This window comes from Melanotaenia boesemani, chromosome 4, assembly GCF_017639745.1.
Source record: "Melanotaenia boesemani isolate fMelBoe1 chromosome 4, fMelBoe1.pri, whole genome shotgun sequence".
In the NCBI taxonomy this organism is placed as follows: Eukaryota; Metazoa; Chordata; class Actinopteri; order Atheriniformes; family Melanotaeniidae; genus Melanotaenia; species Melanotaenia boesemani.
In genome coordinates, this window is record NC_055685.1 from 18,125,721 (window position 1) to 18,147,820 (window position 22,100).

Below are 22,100 nucleotides of genomic sequence, written 5' to 3' on the forward strand. Positions count from 1 at the left end.
CAAAACAGCCTGAACTCAGAGTGTAGCAATACGTGGAGCCAGGCTCGTTGGTTAAGAAACTCTATCCCCTCTAGCATCAGTTGGCATGTGACCAAGCAACAAACATATCAGCCAGCTTTGAGTGCTTTGCTTTTTAAGCTCACATTGATGGTTCCATCACTTGGATCAGTAAAGCATTCTTTACTGTAAATCTACAGTGCTCTAGCCTCATTAAACTGAGACAAAAATCTCTCATTCAAGCCACAGTAAGAGTGTCCATTAGCACTGGTATTTCAATTTTGAAGACAGTAAATTGGCCAGGGAATGCAGCTTGTTGCCTTATCAAAGTCTTGAAACCAGGGATCTAGAAATGCCTTGCTTTGTTGAGCATTTGGTTTATCTGTCTCTTAATTGCACATAGTAAAACTGTCTCACTGGGCTTCTTGCTCTCCCCAGTGGCCAATGTAACCATCTGGCCCTTGCAAAGATCTGGGCAGGAAGTTATGTGAGACGTCAGAGGATAGGAACTCTGATAGCCTCACATGAAGTTGGCTGATTCTTCAACATTCCAGTCATTGTCTTAAATACCTGTAACTGAAAGTATGGCATCATCGTCAAATCTGTTGGCCTTCGAGTAACCTTTTTTGCACTAAGATATACAACAAAGTAAAGTAAAAATAAAAACAAAAACTTTTTTTTGTATATTAGCATAATGAACTGTACATTGGTGTATGAGGGGGTACTTCTATGTCACTTGATTTTGCATAAAGGTCAATTGAATGCAGGAAGAGGTAGATTAATCATGGAGCTTTTTGTTTTGTGCATGCATTTTTACAATTGGGAGCAACTGTTGTATTTCTGCATAAGTATGTTTTTTTATATGAACTATGAAATGTGTCAGCTGCACTGTAAGATATCTTGTCATCCAAAGATTATGAACTTATTAAGACATGTGCTCTTTGTCTGTCTTCGTAAATGTGACCCAGACCATTAACAATAAGACACTCTGTTAACACATATAAGCAGGTGGCTGGCAGCAACAAAATCTCATAGTGTAGTTGTACAACATAAGCATGACTACATCTTGCATCACTACTCACCCAGTGAGTTTAACTGTTTCAGAAAGCTGGAGACAGACACAGTGATAGCAAGACAAGGAAGACTGAAAAGAGTCAACCTTTACAGGGGACTTGCTCTGCACAGATCCCGCTTTATGCTAATGTTTATTTTGGTCCCAAGTAATCCATATCTTGTGCACTACACCAGAGCTGAGAGATGTCAGCATCTTGCTAGTGGTTTGCAGGGTTCCAAACAACAGATAGGGTGCACTGAACTTACCATGTAAACTTTATGAAACACATTTAGCAGAACTATAATTATTTACAGAACCAGGGCATGGGAATATCCTTAGTATAGTTGGGTGGGATTATATTTGTTTATTTATTTATCAATTTATGCATATATACAACTATATATGGCTCACAGTATAGCTCTTCAGATTGGCTGCAAGACCAGGTACTCTATATGAATGATTAATGTATTCAGCTCTCTCTCAGCTTAGTCAACACACAAGTTTCAGTTTACCAATATTAGTGTTTTATTGATATTATGAACATTTCTGGAATATGTAGAGTACCTTTCTGTAGTGTCTGCTTGGAAAAAAAGTGGTAAAAGGGCTTGTTGGTAAAGAGTGAGGGGGGTTATTTTTGTGAACACCCCTACAATGCTCCACCTGTGCCTTAGCCATACGCCAGAGGACCACCCACTTAGGCAGAGAGAGGGCAGTGGAGAATCCCTATAACCTCTTTGGGTGGGCAATAAGGCCCTGCGCTGAAGTAGAGTGTTTCAGGCTACTGAAAGACTCAGGAGGAATGACTCCCAGCAAACACTATCACATCACCAGCAAAGAATGGCAAGTGCTGGTGTGAATTAAAGATATTCTACTTGTGTAATGCTGTTTGACTTAATACAAAAAGAAGACTTTTTTTATTGATCTATAAAATTGTACCACAGATTTAAATACTCATACTGATACCCAGAGACATTCTTTTTGTCTATGATAATGTCAACATGAAGTAGCAGGTCTTAACAAAAGACACAGTAAGGTCTTAAATGTGACACAAACACAGAATTAACCAGCACAGACAGAAAGACAAACTTCATTTTAAGATACAATTAATGACAAGTAATCTATTAGGGGCAAAATATGGCACTGGCAGGAGTAAATGCTACATAAACACATGCCAAATTAAAAAAAAACAGACTAGATATTTTAGAAGACAAAAAAAAAAAAAAAAAATTAACAAAATAAAACCAAAATAAATGAAAAAAAATAAATAAATAAAAATCACATTTCATGACAATAGATGGTATTTTTTTAAGCTTTTTTCTCCATAGATTCTTTTAAGTAAACTCTGGCCTTTGGGGTTAAGGCTATCAGTTTTTAGAGGCTCTGTAAGAACTCGTCAAGAACTGCTCAAAATAATGAGCAGAACATAAAAAAAATACACACAGAGCATTTAAAAATAAAACATGGTGCATCTTTCAGTGTTTATGAACCATAGATGTGGTATGAATGATATACTGCACAGTGTAACATACAATCCACCAACCTAAAAATAACATGAGTAAATTAAAGTGGCAAGGTGTGAGGATGAGCTTCTGGTTGTGTTTGCTTGTATCATCCATATGTCTATGTGAGTGATTGATGGCTGAGGAAAAAGGTGAAGGCTTCCTCCCCGGTGGTCTGCCTGGGCTCTTAGCCACTGTGCATTGACCGCTGCTGCTGCTATCCCTGACCCACATCACCACATCATTGACACTAAACCGACCGCCAATCTTCCGCTGGCCCATTGCCTTTGGCACAGACGGTGCTGGAGCTGTTTGGATTGTAACCTGGCTTCATAATGAAGACTGAACAATAATGAAGGGGAACACTATGTCCACAAACTACAAGATGAAGTTTGTTTGTCTGTCATTATTTTCAACCCGACTTATGTATTTTTCTAAAAAAAAAAAAAAAAAAAAATGTCGAGCAGACCGCCGCACAGGCCAACACTGCGGTGCACGTGTTAAGTGGCAAACATGGGGAGGATAAAACAGCTCAGGAACACTATCCCGTGTTCAAATAAACAGATGTGTGTGGGGTCTGAAGAACAAACACACATTCATTAGGTGTCTCTGTGCCTCTAGACTTGTGCTGTTTGAGCAGCCATGTGCACACACACATATTCAAGCACACTAATATATATATTTAAATATATATATATATATATATATATATATATATATATAATTGTATGCACACTCTCTATTACGCTCTCTTTTTATCGCTCACTCTCCCACATATACACACACAGAAAGTCCAGCCAACCCCCAATTAGACAATCAAACAGCTCTACTGACCCTTAGCTTCTCTGGGATTTGGAGTTTACACCCGGACATGGGCTGCCCACTCCTGTTTACTCAAGAAACCTGACTGATGGATTGTATTGTTTGGCCTTTCACAGCTATAATTGGCTCTGTTGTATAGGTTAAAGCTTGGGATATATTCTGCAGACCCCAAACATGCCACACATGGCCTCTGGGTCAATAACACTCATATCAGTCCAGGGACCCCTAAATGGTAAAAGGGTCACAAGTGAACGTCAGTGGCTTGCTAACAACATTAGTGGATGACTTCACCATCTTAGTTCTCCTTCATCTCTTCGCTCCTGAACCAGAGATGCACACACAGCCAAGTATGCCTTCTAACCCCCTCCTGGCACCCAGTAAATATTTAGTCAGGACTCTAGACTGTGACACACATCCAGTCCAAACAACCAGCTAAACAATTATCACTGGCATCATCTGTATACTACACTGCCTCCTTCATGTATGCATGTGCCAACATGGTATTCAGTTTTATAATACTGTGTGATACTTTGTTAGCTCAAAATGTCAAACTGTGCTGACTGTGTACGGACTGTGTACGGACTATCACAGGATAAAAAAACATACATTTTATGCCATAAAGCTAATGCTATAAATAACGGCCAACGGCTGAGCTTAGTGTTTTTCTGCTTTCACAAGTTTATGGTAAATGGTCTGTATTTATATAGCGCTTTACTGTACCTGGAATGATACCCAAAGCGCTTTACATTGTACATCACATTCACCCATTTATACACACATTCACGAACTGATGGTGGAAGCTGCCATGCAAGGAGCTCACCACGACCTATGAGGAGCAATTTGGGGCAGACAAACTGCAGCAGGCAAATTGTGTAAATGAAAAAGACAATTAAAAACTGAATATCATGAAAAGTGTTGGAGATGTGGGTCAAAGGCAAACAACTAATCCATTTAATATTGTAATACTAAAAACATATTAAGGATAACTCATATCTCAGTCTCATTTATGACTGTTTTAATAAAAGTGAAATAAACATTGGCGTTGGCAGTGGATGTATTCTCTAAATGCCCCACTACTCAGGCTGTAACCTTCATTCAGACATTTGGCTCAACAAGTGTAGTAAATGTCTCAGCCACAGGTTGCTAAGCATTCAACAAAGACAGGTACAAACACATGACACATCTCTGTTTGGCCACTGGTGAAGTTGTCACACTTGGGTATACAAACATTTGCTAAAATATGGCTTCCTTTCCTCTGCTGCTCACTAATGAGGCTGCAGGAAAAGTGATTTAATAATGTCCATAATTTTAGAGTTGATCTTGGAGTTCTTGCTGCTTTAATAAAGGTAATTGCTTTCCTTAGATTTTTTATGTGTGCACATTTGTGTGACTCTCTCAACTTATTTTTCAGTCTACACTGGAGGTCTGTGAAATGTGGATACAGTAAATTTAATCTGAATGGGAAAATAGTTGGGGGTTACTATCTGTGGATAACCATGCTGCTAGAAATTAATTTTATTACCACATGAATCCATGCTGGTAGAGACAGATATGCATAATATATGAGCATAAGGTTTGGAATAACACAAAATAAAATGTTGCAATTTGTTATTGACCCTGACAAGAAACAAAGAATTAAAAGTACAGTGATGACACAGCAGAGGTAAAGTTGTGTGGTGGTCATGCAAAATGAAAATTACTTTTAGTAAAATGTGAGGATGGATGTCACAATGCAATGCAATCAATCAATCCATGCCACCATTTAGGTCTCAGACTACATCCACCAAGAAAAATTCCAACCACTGAAACCTTATGTGGGTAGTTACAAATAAATCAAATACAAAATACTGAAGGATAAGTTTAGTTGAGAGGGGGCATGAGAAATTGGCCCCTGTACTTTGAATTCCCATTTGCATTGCTAACCAAATCAAAACAAGTAGATTTTATTGACATTTCAATCATATACACAGTCATAATGATACGAAATGTTTGTCAAGGACCTTTATGATGTGGAACAGAAGAAATACACAGGAATCACCAATACAGACAAGACAACACAGAGTGCATTCAAAAAAAAGTGCAAAAGTTTTTTCTGTCAAGACCAGAATCAATTTCTTCTATTTCTTCTGCTTTTTTTTGGCGAATCAATTCAAACTTTATTTATAAAACACTTTTCATGCTGAAGGCAACACAAAGTGCTTTATATGAAAAAAGCACGGCTGTCCTGTTCATGTTAACAAAATCTGGCTGAAAATGGAAAGACAGGCAGCGTTTGACTTTAGCTGCAAACACCCTAAAGCCTGGTGATATATATATATATATATATATATATATATGTCTCTCTTGTTTTGACCAGTAAATCATGAAACCAGAGATGCTGTTTGGATCTCTGGTTACATAAACTTCAGATGCTCTTTACTAACTAAGTTAGTGCATGTCATATCTGATTACTTTGCATTTGTCACTCCGATCCAGCTATGGACACTTACAAAACACAAACAAAAAAACAAAACAATATAAAAAAAAAAACAAAAAAAAAAACATGATGGTGTAGGTCAAAAGTCAAGCATTCAAAATAGTGATCCACACATCAACAGGTGATGTCATTCTGTAGCCCCTCACTGTAACCACAACCATCACAACTAAAGTCTTAATCCTAATCTTAATCATATTCTAAATCTTCATCTTAATCTTAATCGGCTCTCAAATCATATTCGAGCTGCCTCCATTGCTATTTTTTTATTTACAGCAGTTTTGAATATGCCTTATGAATTGATTTAACTAATTTTAATTAAAATAAATAATTACATGAAAATCAAGTTTTAAGCATCAATAAAAGATTTAAACCTATGGACTCCGCCATTTGGGCCTCCACAAAATTGTCCCATTTTGCAAGTACAATGGCCTCCCACTTCTTGGATTCCATCAATACAGAAACACAAGACCACACACACACACACACACACACACACACACACACACACCTATACCCACATATGTACAACATGTACAAACAGACTCAAAATGTCCCTGACTGTGAGATGAAACTGAAATAAGTCTGTTAGATTAGACACATTTTGGTGCATTTCTTGAGAAATGTAAACAAGATTTAGTTTGATTGTCAAAGTTAATTTCCAGCCTTTACGCAACATACAAACAGCAGTGCTGCTGACAGTCACATCTGTTAAGGTTTTTCTTTCTACCTGCAGGCCACTTCTGCCTCTCTGAATAATCCCGATCTGTTAGTAACATCAGACAAAATCAACATTTTTCAGCAGGAAAAAATATGATTTAAGCAGAGATCCAAAACAATGATAATGGTTCAATAATAGTACACTAATTCATTGTATAAGTTACAGACAGTAAGTGGTATGTATTTTATAAACTTATCAGAATATCAGCTTGAGATAAATTTAGAGAATAATTGTTAAGGATTTTTATTAAGCACCTCATCATTTCATTTTTGCTCCAAATTTTCAAGCAGCACAATTAGAACAGCAGACAACGGAAACAATCAGATAGAAAGACATTTTCTTTGCATAACTGCCTTAATTCATTTACTGAACAGCATAAAGCAGGTTCCAAGAGTCTTTGAGGGTTATTAATGTACTCCACTGCACAGTGCTATCCAGATGACCACACAAATATTTGGAGTACGCAATGTTACTTTGGCAGTCTCCTCTTTGAAACAGCATGTAAGCCACAGGTTGTGAAAGACTGGTTGGAAAAAAATTGCATTCCCAAGGAAAGACAAGTGTTGAAATTCATCTGACTGTTGCACTGTGGTGCACAAATGATTTATGATCAACCCATTCTCTAATTTGCTAGCTGGTTTATCTCACCAGCACTGTTGAGCCTGGTCCGCGGCAATTAGAATTCGCAGAGCTCTTTTGGTGGGCCGAGTACATCACAAGAACATAAAGGCTTAGTTAATTTAGCATCATAATATAAAACATGCCATATGGATTATATGACTTGGCCTATAAAATCATAACAACCTTACTAATCAAAGACATTGTGTCAAATGAATACAGATTCCAGTTGTGGTCTGATGTTGGCAGACCCCCCATTTACTTTTTTATATTCCTCTGCCAAAAGGGTGAATAAAAAGACAGCAATTTATAGCATATTACCACAAATGCGTTGGGCCTGTGAGCACCAACGTTAAACACCTGCTTGTCCTGGCCACAGTTCGTGTAACAATACTGCTGTTCACAATTATGTAGCACTTGCCAATTTCAGATCCTTGAATTAATGGCTCACCAAAATTACAACAAAAAGAAGAAAAAAAATGTTATTGCTTATGCTGGTTAAATTTGGTGTGCAGATAGTTTTGGTCTCTGTGTCCTTTTGTGAGAACTCATAATCTATAATAATGTGCTATAAGTTAATAAAAAAGTCCTTGTATTCAATCAGCAGGGGCTGATGAAAAGAAATTAGAGTTGTCATGTTCCCTTAAACTATAAATATGTATGACCTCAATGATGTGCTTTTTAAGAAACATGTAGGACAAACCATGTTCTTTTTTATAGCCAGGTACATCAAACCAAACAGCACTAAAGCATAAAATCACAAAAAGAAATTGTTTCAGACTGGACTCAAGACTTTCAATTAATTATGCTCAAGGAAAAGGGATATGAACAGGGCTCAAATCTGACCATCCTCCTCTTCAACCTTTAAATGTGGGCTTTTTTTGTAGTTCATGAAGCATACTGTCATGCACGACAGTGGTGCAGTTGCTCTCTGCATCCTGGTCCCAACGCCAAAGGAAACCTTATGCATTTGACAGAGATTCAGAAATATTCTGTAATTTCTAGAAATCCAACCAGAAAAAAAAGTGTAAATATAGTCAAACACAGCCATTCAAAGCATTCAAATGAAGGTCATATGAGAGATGCTATTGAGACAGCACTGCCTATCTGACAAGGAGAGAATGGAAATACAGCAGAAGGAAATGTTTTTATCAGAGTCTTTGTACATTTCAACTTGTGTAAGTATACTTCAAATCCTTGGTGGTCCAACACTGCTATCAGCATCTGGAATGTAACACAGTGGAGACTGCACCCAGAAAGTTCTGCTCTGTATCTTTGCAATTAGCTGAAGATAAACTTGGTTTTACACTGTCCTGATCCACCCTTTGTTTCTTAAATTATTTACTGATCTTTCCCACAAGAAAGTACAAACATCTAGACTGTGTTTATGGTCACTGACTTTTGTTAATTTCTTGTCTGCTTTTAATGGCTGTGAGGACAAAAAGGCATGATAATGAAGCAGTGTTTATGTTTTGGAGTGCTTAGTGGTAATAGGTCTGCAACTGTTTGCGGATTTAGTTTTCTTGTACAGACTGGTCTGTGCACATGTATGGAAGACATCTGTGAGTTTCAGGCCATATGAAACAGCCTGCCTGTCTATGTGTCAATGTGACGGAGGATTTGAAGAATGGAAGGGGGCATACAGTGGCAGACAGGGCAATGACCCCATTAGTCTGAGATCAATCCTGCTGAGAGATGTCTGAGGATGGGACACAAGTGCTCAATCACACTGTGTTTACGTGCACATTCATTACATTCATTACATCACATTTATGCAAAAAGATTTTTTTTCAAAGTCATGCAAATAAAATCCCTTAGTCCCGCTATCTCTTGGTTTGTGTATACACGTGTTTGTGTTTATAATCAGGTTTTTACATGTGCTAATGTGAAACAGCAAAAGTAAAAAAAAAAAGCTGTTTTCATTTGCTAGTGATCCTTGGATCCCAAACAATTAAATTCAAGCATCAATTAAAACTGCAATTTAACCAAAACAGATAAAGTCTGAATATACCAGGCCAAACATTTGACATATGAGGCATCTGTAAAACTGAAACAGAGTATAACATTGCAGTTTCACATATAAAGAAACAAGACGTTATTGAAGTCTCATTGCTATCTGATGTTTCTTGAAGCAAATAAACTGTGGCAATGAAGACAAATGTTTCCTTAACCAGCTGTCTATGGTAGATTAAGGCTGTGAAAAAGCATATTCCTCACAAAGTACCACTATGTGAAGACAGGAAAGTTTTTCACATAGCAGGTTGGCTTTGTTTATGCATATCTGGGGTTGAGAGATTTTATGATTAACATATATATTTAATTAACCAGATTATTGCTGCAAATTAATGTTGAACTAGATCTTTCCCAGAAATCTGTTTTCTTGTTTGTAAGAACTAACTCAAGCCTGCTGTGATTGAGGACAACATGGAGACCACCTTCTGACATAAAGCTCATGCTGCTGCTAATGAAAACCTTAAGGCCATGAAGAGGCAAAACATATCTGACTAACATGCGGTTGTGCATGACCAAGTTCAGAGACTTTGTAGCTATTAAAGCATTGGGTGATACATAAAGTAAAGTAGCAGGGGCAAGGTAAAAATGCACCTGGACATAAATAATAAAACATATTAATGTCACGCTGAGTTTAAAGTGACTCACAAAAGAGGCAGCAAATCTGGCTCTTTACAGTTTTTTTAGACAGTGCTGCAAAGTTACCATTAGATTCATTACATGGCTGATATGAACCAAAATCACTAAGAAGAGGCCAGTTTGACTTACATGTAGGGAACTATGAAAATGTATACTGTAATAACGGGGAAGTTTTTTTTCTAGAAGACATACTTTGGGCTAAATCAAAGAAAGTAGAACAAAAACATTGTGACAGGAGAGAGTATAAGAATGACTCATGCTTGGTAATCAGATGTCAGACAAAGTGAAAATTTTCACATCAGATTTTTTTATATAAAAGAACAACGACCAGTCAAGCACACAGTATTCTGAAAAAGGGCCTCAAAACAATTCCCTAGGACAATAAAACTCAGTAAGTCCTCAAATAGTGACCTTTGTATAGGGGATGAAAGGGAAGAAACATCTCAGACTAGCTATGTACATAAATTCCTACACAGGAATGACTATCCTAGTATCATTTTCATCTCATGTTGTAAAACCATCCCAGTTGAATTTCCATTTTACTATAAGTCCTAAACCAAAATAATGTCCACTTTTTAGGAATGTTTTTACTGTGGGAAATCAGACTGATTAATGCTATGCTGAGGATGACCTAACCCTTTGGTGCATAGTGTCCACTACAGTGGACACATATTTAAAGGCTGTTTTTAAATGTATGCATAAATTAGTGACATGTGAGTCACCAATACTCTGCTACATATAAAGAATAACTACATTTTATATAGTATATATACATTGTAATTACCAAGTTTGCCTCAGGGCAAGAAAATGATCCAGGTGTTTTTATAGAAAATTTATATTATATTAATATAAAAAGCTATTATTTTATAAATATTTATATTTATTATGTGAAGTATTTATTATATTTATTTATATTATATTTATTAGATAAAGTAGAAAAATCAATACACTTAGTAAAAGTTAAAATAAGATTAAAAAACAGAAAAACATCAATGTGCATGTCTGTAGAAGTAAAATATTTTGTTTTAAAAATTATGGTACTGTTTTGTAATAATTCATGCACCAGAGAGTTAAGCACCAATTTTCTTAAAAAAAAAAAACAAAAAAAAAAAAACTAAATTATGTTGAGCTAATTAAACTGGCTGGTGGGTCTTCTTTCACTTGAATGACTCCTCAGAAATGTTTACATTTAACAAGAAGCAATGTCTTTCATATATTCACCAAGCAAGCAAGAATTTGAGACATAAACCTACAGATGGTAGTTTTGATAATAAATTAAAAATTGAGATCAAATTAGGTCTCCATGAGAAAATCTGCAGCAGACAAAAGATAACTCCACTGATGTCACATGATCATCTTACCTGAAAGAATAGGGTGCAGAACACTATGCTGAACATTTTCTCTTGAATTGACCTGCAATTTGATTGCTGTCTAATAACATTGATGACCCTCTTATTCATCAAAAATGGGAAAATATCTGACAGTACGTTACAAAAAATAAAAAGAAATAAATGAGTAAAAAATTGCAGGCGCACAAGTGCAAACATGCACACTCCCCTGCCAGGCTTATTCAGATGCCATGAGTTGAAGAAGCCCTCAGGAGTTCAGGCCTACCTGATGGAGAGCTTGAGAGGCCAAGCAGGAACAGATGGATTGAGGACCGCAGGGTACTGGGAACAAGGGAATAAAAGGGAAGGAAAGAAGGCAGAGAGTATCGACAGTCGTGGACCACCATCACTGCTGCCCACACCAGACTACATTTACCACCAGCCCCCCAGCCCCCATCCCATCTCACTAAAATAATTTTCAGGGCAGTTACTGCAGTGCAGCACTGCCAAACATGGTACTATTTCAGGATCTATTTAACCCTGATGGAACCATTTACAAACTGACCACAAAAGTCCTCCATCTGCATGCTAACCTGTTAAATGAAACGCAATGTACTGTATGCAGATGTTCCTGCGAAGTAGAAAAATTGAAGCAAAATACATTTTATGGAAATTACTCTTGTCAAGCAGAAACATCTTAGTTCTTTTTGTCAAGGATTAATTGTTCTACATTGGTTTTATTGTTGTACACACAGGAATGTGGGATGTGAGCAACACACATCTCCTGCCTGCATGCAGTGGTGCGTGTGTGTCTGGGTGTGTGTGTTTTGCTGTTGGTTAACATGTACCAGTAGCTTCTCATATGGCCTTGCTGTCTTCTGAAAACTAAAATTGAAACTATAAAGGCTATATGCACCGCTGGGACTGGGAGAATTAAGCTGTCGACACAAAGACATAGTTCTGTCAGCTTTAAGGGTGCAACGTCAACAATATCACAGTGTCTTTGGGCAACAATGCTACGCTTCAGTACTATTTTCTATAACAGGGTCCAAAGTGGACCAAATGAACTAAAATAGGGAGGAAATGGAAATATTTGCTTTAAAAAGGCAATTAGTGCAGTATTAACAGGATGGAGGTATGGTTACTTCAATCATTTTGTTAAAAAAAAAAAAAATACAAAGTGAAGCAAAACATTTGCAATCTGTGGGAGGTACAGTGGGCTGCACAGTGGTGTGTGGTGGTTATTACTGTTGCCTCACAGCAAGGAGGTCCCTGGCCTTAATCTCTGCTGGTTCTTTTCTCTCTCGGTACTCCAGCCCCAGTCCAAAAACATATGCATGTTGGGTCAACTGGTGATTCTAACTTAACCATAGGGGTGCATGTGACTGTATCGTTGTTTGTCTTTGGGTTGGCACTGTGATGGACTGGCATCCTGACTGGGATGTACCCCTTTTATCCAGTGGCAGCTGGGATAGCGTGGGTATAACGTGAGTATAGAAAATGGATGAATAGATGGGAGGTAAAGTGGCCCCTTCTATGTTCCCCAAACACTCTTTATAATGAAACTCAACATGTAGTGCCAATTTGTATGTGCCTCATGCCACCACTCTGAGGAGCCCTGGGTGGTTTAACTTACTCATGCCATGTGTATACCTAAGCCAAACAAGTCCTAAGGACACTCCAGGGTGGTACAGAGAAAGGAGGGGCAAGGAAGCTAAAGGCGAGGTAGTGTGGTCTGATGGCTTAAGCCTGTGATTTAGAGACTGTTGATATCGGGCAGACAGCCCAGGCTCAGTCACTGACTCACTGCGGATGACGCTGCATAAGTCACTATACTTAAAATGTCCTCATGTTTAGATCTGTTCAAGTGGAAATCAGCTGCACTCACACAGCTGGAAATGGCTACTGGATCTGATTTTCTTGTTTCTCTCTTGCGTTTCCCTGAAGCCTTGACAAACAGATGGCAGAGGCTCATTAAGCTGTTGTCAGGACTATTAATGACATTGTGAACACTTTCAGAGGTCTGTATGGCATACGACTGCCAAAGCCTGGCCATTAAAGAAGGTGTGAGAGTAATACAATGCTGCTGTGTGCTGCAAGATGAGGGATGGCTGTCATGAAAGAAAAGTACACACATGGTTGAAGGACTGTTAGCAGTGGGTTGACATTAATGATTTAATGTTACTGGTGATGTGAAATAAAATTGATCAGCCCGATGGTGTGCTTTTACCATACAGCAAATGTATGACTTTCATCATCCAGTACAGTCACATAAGAATTTGTCCATTTACCTTTGTGTGTACTTTTTGTATATTTTCTGTACAGGTTTTCAAAAGGTTTGCACTCCTTGAGAACCATTAAGTTTGAAGGAATCAGAGTACTATGCCAGAATACTATTCTGTTTCCTTCACTTTTTTCTGACATCAGATTGGAAGTCTGTGTCAAACAATGCAAATACATATTTATGCCATGATAGTTGGTCAGTTTTTTAGAAATAACAAAGAAGCAGAAACTTCTCTTTCCAGATCTGTCTTGATAAATGATATGGAGAGCGAAACTGCTGTTGAGGTTTGCTTTCTGAATGCTGTGAAAGTCTGTGCTACCTTTCAGAGCAATTTGTCCAGATATTGCTGAGACATTTCAGATCCATCTATGTCTAAAAACTATGCAGTATCAGCAACACTGGTTGAATTTCAGTATTTAAAGCTCTTTGGAAAAGGCAGCGTGCTCTGTTTGTTTACACATCATTACTCTCTTAATTAATGGGAGTCATTAAGTTCTGCAGACAAGCCCTGCCAAACCCAAAGTTAAGTGCTGACTACCTCTAAGAACAACCGTAGACAGCTTTAGGTTTACTTATGAACTGTGAGGTGTGAAGTAATGGTTTTGCCTATTTGCAGTGGAAACATTTAAGTTAACAGAAAAAGTTCTGTAATTACGCCCGTTGAATGTGCTCGTGATTATTGTGCTGCGTTTTGAAACCAATAATGCAGTAACAAACTGGACAGAAAAGAGAGTAGACTTTAAACATGTCCTATGCCTGGGAATTAGCAGAGGCGGCAACCATAGCTTGTGGAGTCATATTGTTGATGCTTTTGTGGTCACATGCAAACCAAACCATCAAACCTTAGGATATCCTTTTCAAAGGGTCAGATGCTTAGTGAATAAAAAAGTCCCCACTGACCCTGCAGAAATAAAAGACCAAAACAAGAGGTATCCAGTCAGGAAAGTATCATAGTATTTGCTTACTAATATTTTACTTATTCATAAATTTCTAATTTGCAAAAATGAGTCAAATCAGTGCAAAACTTATTTATTGTTACATCTGGCATGTAAAGACTTAGTTTGAAGGGCCATAAGCTTTTTTTTAGATGTATGATTATTTCTTAATGTGCATGCATGTGCATGTACTGGTATGAGTGCAGGGTTTTTCGTAGGTGCCTCGCTACGTCAGCTTAGAACAGCAGTCTGTTGACCAGGATTCTCTTAGTCTATCTCTGCCAGCAGATGTACTCCTATCTGGTTCACAGCTGCATTCCATATGTTTGCACGCTTTTCGACAATGCAGTTGCATTCGTTTCTGTACTTGAAACTCAAGCGTTTGTGTGATTGCGGTGTTGATGGTGGAATCCTTCTGCTCTGTTCCTTCCCTCCTTTCACATACAAAACACAGCAGTAGCACTTTGGCTATACTTGGTCCTGAAATGTCTCCAGTTGGGTAACATAAAGAATGTGAAAGGTGGGGGGTCAGATCTGGCAGGGTCTGCCACAGCTTTATAGCACACACGGTCATTTCCATAATTGCCCACAATCAAACCAACCCCTCCTGGATTCCACCCGCTCCAGATTCCTGCAGATAAGCTGAGCCAGGAATCTGATGAGTGCTGTGGACCCCCAAGTAAGAACAGGTGCCGCTAATGTAACCAATTTCAGGTTCTCTGTGTTTCCAAAAAAAGGGCAGGCTGTTGTTTCTCCAGTAATTGCCTTGGTCGGACATTCTCCTTTGGATTGCTATCATGTGACTCTCGTGAAGATGAGAATGAAAAAAGGATTAACCCACATTTGGTATTATCATGAAAAGAGCCAAATTAAGATGCCTTTCAAAATGTACTTTATGGAAACAAATGACTGGGCTGGTCAACAACTGATTCACATTGCAGCCATTTTTCCAGTTTTGTGATTCTTCTGCCAGAATCACACACACACACCCACACACACACACACACACAAGTAAAATAAAAAAAAAATCAAACAGCTCATTACATTGTGGCCAGAATTGCACTTACAGAAATAGGAGCTGAAACTCCCATGAAATTAGTCTTCTTTAAAAGAATCATAAAGCTGCATTATCATTCTAAATTAGTCTACATGCATAAATTATATTATAAACTGGCTCTGGTATCTTTCCTTACCTAAATCATAACATGTAGAAGTGATGAAAAAAATTCACAAACCATTTGGTAAGGCAAAGGTACCTTTAGCACAACATTCTTTTCCATTGAAAACTTGAAATTAGTACAATTGATCCTGTTAAAGTGATGAAATATACTTATAAACTTCTAAGAATTATTCAAGTGTTGCATATAGTTGAAATAGAGCATATGTAAACTTCTAGGCAGCTCTAAATGTAGGCTATGAGACACGAGATTCTATAACATTACTGTTAGGTGAGGCAAAACCGGCAATTATGACTCCAGGAGTTGTTAATAGTAGCTTATAAGTAGCCAATAGGTAATGATGTGGTCATGTATGAACCACACTGTACAGTTTTTTTTTTTAGTAACTATTGCCTTCCAAGTTAAAAAAAAAAAAGAGAGAGAAAGAACTATAAGGAAATAAAGAAAAACATGCAGAAAATTAAGTTTACATTACTCCCAGAGAAATAAAGATATTCTAACTAAAATGGGAGAGGAATCGTAACTATTTTATTTTCCTTTTGTTAGTTGTATAAATTCTAAGATTTAATTGAAATCGCAGGTTTTAGATGTTGTAGCGATTGGCCACACCGAAAAATATTCATTTTATGCACTTCTCCGGTCGATTGAGTAAGTCAGCAGTAGCGGGACACCCACTGGCTACACTCTGTTTCAGCGCTCTGCCAGGTGACCGTTTACCTCGACGTGGACGCGGTGGCCACACGCGCGCCCCCGCGAAGTTATACGTCACAGTGCTCGCTCCTCTTCTCGCGCGCTGGTTAAAAAGAAGGAGGAATGGGCACGGGAAAACATGTGAGCGCTCTGAGGACTTTAGTGAGAGACAACTTTTTTATTCTTATGTTGTTTTGTCCCGTGCATGAACAAACTATCTTGCTGTGCTCAAAAGGAATTACGTTTGAAAGGAACGTCAGGCTCTCTGAGTTTTGACTTTTTGTGTTCTTCAGGATAAATTCTGTTGCTTTTCTTTTCTATTCTTATTTAAATATATATTTTTTTTCCATTTTCGAGTTAAACCATATAATCAGAAGCAACGTTAAATTAGTTTCAACACCTTTCCTCAAAGCAATAGTAGAAATTGAAGACACCTGCGTTTACGAACAGTATTTCTGTCAGTTTCGTTAACGGTTTCAGTTGCTTGGACAAATATATCAGAATAAATTTACAACTGCACTGTAGGTCAGGGTTTCTGTGCTTTTGAAAGAAGAGGGCATATCTTGTTTTTATTTTGGTTGTACTTTCCTTTTCTAATTTTATATTTTTTTGAAACTATGAAGCATTTGCAATTTGTGCTCGTCTTGGCCATCGCGGTCAACGTGTGGGAATGTGGGGACGCAAAGTTCGGAGAGAGGGGAGAAATGACCTCCAGGAGGAGAAGATGTTACGACGGAAGCCTGCCTAAGCGGCTGAAGAAAAGGGAGCGAAAAGTGTTGCTTGACGGCAGCAGCGGAGAAGTTTGCCACAGGTTGTACCCTCGTGTGTCCTGCTGTCCCACCAGGAAAGCCGCCTATCAGATCCTTCACCGCAGGGATGCCAGGGTAAGTTAAAAGTCCATCCACCACGTCGGGTTTTCTCGGATGAAAAGAATGGATTTTAACACTGAGGCGCAGCACAACGCTTGAGTATTGTCATTATGTTGATTATTACCGACTGACAATTTGGGGACGAGGAAGCTGCCCAGGGATATGCTTCCGATTTCAAAAGTTTGACATTCTCACAGGGGCATATAGTTTTTCTTAACAGTGTTAGACGACGTATTTCGCCTTGTGAAATCTCCATTTCTAACATATAAGTCATAGTAAGTCTGCACATAGGGACTGTTTTTGTTTTCAGTTGCTCTTTCTGTAATAACTTATGATAAACCAACTCACATGGTCTGCATGGTTTTGCTTATGATTTCTGTTTTTCCTCTGAAGGGTTTACGCATTTTTATTATTATTTATTTATTTTTGCACACCTAGCCTGAAAGCACTTCTGGTGTTCCTTACCAACACAGATTTTGTTTACCAGGTGCTTTGCACACATTGGTGCAATTCTAATAAGCATGTCCAATGCGCTTCAGCGTTACCATGGCAATCAATCGCCGATTTACGTTACATTCAGCAACAGCCAGCTACAACTGTCAGGAAAGAGGGCTACTAGCTAAACCGTTGAACCGTTTACTCGAAAAGGTAGGACTGCGATTGTACCTCTTCCTTGTCACAGCTTGGAGCTTCTTTGTTTTAATATTGTTAATCTCATAACCATATATGAAAAAGTTTGGATTGTAAAATGTTCTATTTACCACTGTTAAAGAAAAAAGTTCCGTTTGGCTGTATGTTCTGTGCTTCTTAGGTTCTCAGTTCTGACGGTAAATATTTAATTAAATAAATAAAGTCTAGCCAGGGGTTTTAAATATCGTTATTAAAAAAAATCTTGTAGCGGATTCGGTTAGGTCCTTACCGGGCCATTCTCATGTAAAGCACTCTTCGAATAATTCAGTGGCTGGGTGGTATCTCACTTTGTATTGCGACAAAAAGCCATATTGCATAATTTAATTTGCTCAAGTCAAGTAAAAGAGGAGAAATGAATGGGACGAACTCGACTTCTCCTCCCCACTACACTGCCCACACACGGAGCCCTTTCTGATTATGGCAAAAGAAAAACAACACCATTGTGTTTGTTGGTTTCACTAATAGGAGAAGCTGGAGAACACCACTCTACCTCGGTCATCATCAGCCCTGTCCAAGTGTTAATGCCTTTGAGAGGATGTGTGTTCCTCACTGTATACCCCTGCCAGCAAACTTACACCTATTCCCTGAGGACAAGTGTTTTGTTAAAGCTTAGTGTTTCCTACCTCAGCCCTCCCCCCATCTCCTCTGTCTCTGATCATGAGTGTTATAAACTGTTGCTAATCCTTTGCATCTAAATAAGTGCGTCCCCCCTCCTTATTTTTAACAAAAATGTTTTACTTTTAGTGTGAAACCTTGTATATTGCAGTACAGTAAAAAAATGTAACAATTATTGATTTATGTCCTTAAGGAGACTTTTCATTCTTTTCTTTTCAGTATGAAAAGAAATGACAGATGTGTTGTTTCCCTTTTTGGAGAATAACAGAATCCCATCTTGGAACCCAGAGGTGTGATGAGAATTAGAGTTTTTCAATGTCAGGGAACATTATTTTCATACTGTTTTCTACTCAGTTTTTACTCTGTCTTTCTGTTTGGTTAGATTTAGGGAACTATGGCTTGGCTTAGAACAGATGCTATTTCAACATTTTCTGCAAATGTTTTAAATTACCAGTGAGACTTCCACACTATACAAATGACATTGAATAGACAATGAAGAAGCCTCCAGCTGAAGTATGTCAAATTAAAAGTTGTGCTGCATGTCTTAAAAAATGGACACTTTAAGTCCACCTACACAAATAACAAACATGTAACATTTCACTTTGTGATTATTGAAAGATTTGCTACATATCTGAACTGGTATTGATATCTCAGAGGTGGCAGTTTTGCTTTTCGAACCATTATACAAATCAGATCATAGTAATGATCTTGTAACAGCTGTTCTCCCACATGAAGCTCAAAATTACTGCTTTATAGCCAGTTTCCTAAAATGCATCACAATTATATTATGTCAGACAGCCTCAATCTATGTTATTGACTTTTTCTGAGCCTCATTGGTATTTTTTCCCCGTTTTTGAGGAACATGCCCACTGAGATTTAGCAAAACACAACATACAAAGGTGTACTTGTTCTGGTTTGGATGATGGCAACATTGGAGCCCATCCCAGCAACATATGGACACAGGGCATGGCTGAAAGCACACAAATGCCACTCTCCATGGACCTTGTGCCAGCCCATGGCACACAGAATCAATGGGCAATTTAGAACAGGAGAGCAGGCATGCCCACAGCACTACATGGCATGAGAGCAGAGCACCGAGACAGAGGGACATACCATACATACAGGGTCATAGCCAGTGTGGAGCTCCCTTTTTGAACAAAACGTTGATAGTTTGATGAATAATTATTCATAAAATTGTTACTCAGATTGGAGATTGTATGTGGATATTAATATTAACAAGACTGTTTTGACCTCCTCCTTTTAGTACTTTACACTGCCTGCTCCGATGAGAGTTTTATTCTGTTTCAGTATGATTTTAGGTAGGTAGAACATCAGGTTTTTGTCAGGGACTCTGACACCTGTTGGATAAGCACAGCTACACACAGCCTCTAAACAAAAAGTCTTTTCCACAGTTGCAATTTGTTCTGCAACTGGAGTGTAAGGTGTCCATATGTTAGCCTTGGGTCCCCTGATTTAATTGGCTTCGACAGACTGCTAATTTGTTGATACCAGAGTGGGAATGATGTGCCTGTCTATCACTAAATTGGTGTTTACACATGGACCTCACACAGAGCAAAACACTACCAGCCTGCCTGCCTGCCCAAGCAACACTGCTCTTGACCTAAAACAGATTACATTGTGTTTTATTATGGGTAATTTGTTATGTAAATAATCCTGCTAATTTCTTTTGGATTTACTCTTTGTTTACTTTTTTGCGTAATAACCCTGAGCTAGACTTTGAGGCCCATATTTAGATTGGACTCTTTTTTTTTTTTTCTTCATTTAAATTTTACTGTTCAAGAACTTGAATGAGTTCACAGCTAATGAACATTCCTTTAACTATCCAAAAATAAACCACATGAATGAGTCATGTGCAGTATACTGTATATGGAGTCCATTACATTGTCCCAAACGTTGTGATGTAGGCTGGGGGCTCGGAACTAGTGGTCACTTCAGCATGTGAATATCTCATTTTGTATGTGTTTGATGAGAGCAGAGGTGTGCTGACTTGGAATTTAAATGCAGTATGAATGTGCTGTTGTTTCTGAAAACAGAATTAGTCCACCTTTATGGGCAACAGTGTACACTATTTGGTTTTCAAAGTATTTTGATTTCAGTGGAAAACATTTTAAACTGCCCAGTTGTTCAAATAAAGATTTGGCAATTTAAAGTAGAATCTACACAGTCCTTATGTCGTAATGTTCTGCTTTGGTGATGTTGCTAAATGTGTGCTTATCCTAGAAACATTGCGCATGCAGTGTAAATTAAGGAATAAAAGTTAACAGCCTACCATTTTAATAAGGCATTGGGTCTTTTTGTGTGTGGTCTCTCCCCCAGATTTTCTCCACCAACAACACAGAATGTGGACGTCTCCTGGAGGAGATCAAGTGTGCTCGCTGCTCCCCCAATGCCCAGGTGTTGTTCCACTCCTTGGACATGGATAGGATGCCACACAGGGAGCCAGACCTTCCGTGGCTCTGCCAGGACTTCTGCCGCGAGTTCTATTATACCTGCAGGGGGCGCATACCAGGTAATTACATGCATAGAGGACCACAGTAAATGCAGCTAAGCAAACTTTATGCTCTATTTGCTCGTGTGATACTTTTAAAATGACACTAACGTGTGATTGTGATTCATTAAAATTCGCAGTAGATTTCATTTCTTAGTGACAGTGATCTTATGTAGGCCTGGCAGAGTTTTGTGCTTATGCAATAAGTGGTGCTTCAGTAATCTGGTCTATGAATATTTATTTATCCAGCTCTTACCTCATCTGACCTCACCTCCATTTGTTGCTGAGACTGTCTTACTGTTCACTCGCTACCTCACTCCCCAACTTACTAGTGCATTTTAATGTATCCGTAAAGTTATTTTCCAAATTTCCACTATGCAAATGCATGATTAGACTACAGACTGATCCATCATTTTTTGAGCTTGCAAGAACAGAATTATTTTTGTGCTTCATTTGTGTCTTTCAAAGCTTTTTTTTATCAGCAAAAATAGCAATTAAACTATTTTTGATGACTGTGAAGGTAGTAGTAATGTACAGAGACACTTACTAATAAGGAAAAGAAAATAATTTTATTTGCTTTGTAAGCAAATCCATTATAAAGGCATCCATCCATCCATCCATCCATCCATCCATCCATCCATCCATCCATCCATCCATCCATCCATCTATACTCCCACCAACCCACCTACCTGTTCAACCATTTTCTGTACTTAATCCGGTTCAGGGTTATGGAGGGACTGGAGCTTATCCTAGCTGCTATTAGGCGAGAGGAGGGGAATACTCTACATAGGTGATTAGTAGGTATGTCACGATTACTTAATTCTGTAATTAATTGCAGTATTAAAACTACAATTATTATTATTATTATTATTAATATATGAATATATTTATTTATTTTTTTACTTAATATGGGACTTCTTGCTTAAAGTTAAACAACTTTGTATGTGCAAATAGCCTAAAAAAAAATGAAGAGAGTAATACAATTATTAATCGTAAAGATGCCTTAATATAGTTACTTTGGGGCGGCGTGGCCCAGTGGGTAGAATGGTCGTCTTGCCGGTTTGACCCTAGCCTGGAGAGTTCATGTCGATGTGACACCGAACCCCAAATTGCTCCTGATGGGTCGTGGTTGAGTGCCTTGCATGGCAGCTACCGCCATCAGTGTGTGA

At 38.2% G+C, this 22,100-nt stretch overlaps 1 protein-coding gene across 1 annotated transcript in view; it reads left to right on the forward strand.

Moving 5' to 3' along the window:
• Window positions 1-16,380: 16,380 nt before the first annotated feature.
• The window catches only part of LOC121638171 (hedgehog interacting protein), a 34,781-nt gene continuing 29,061 nt past the window's right edge, over window positions 16,381-22,100 (forward strand). The window contains exons 1-2 of the mRNA XM_041982740.1: window positions 16,381-17,132; window positions 20,760-20,952. Coding sequence (XP_041838674.1) covers window positions 16,866-17,132; window positions 20,760-20,952 — 460 coding nt within the window. The 5' untranslated portion in view covers window positions 16,381-16,865. The remainder of the gene's footprint in view (window positions 17,133-20,759; window positions 20,953-22,100) is intronic.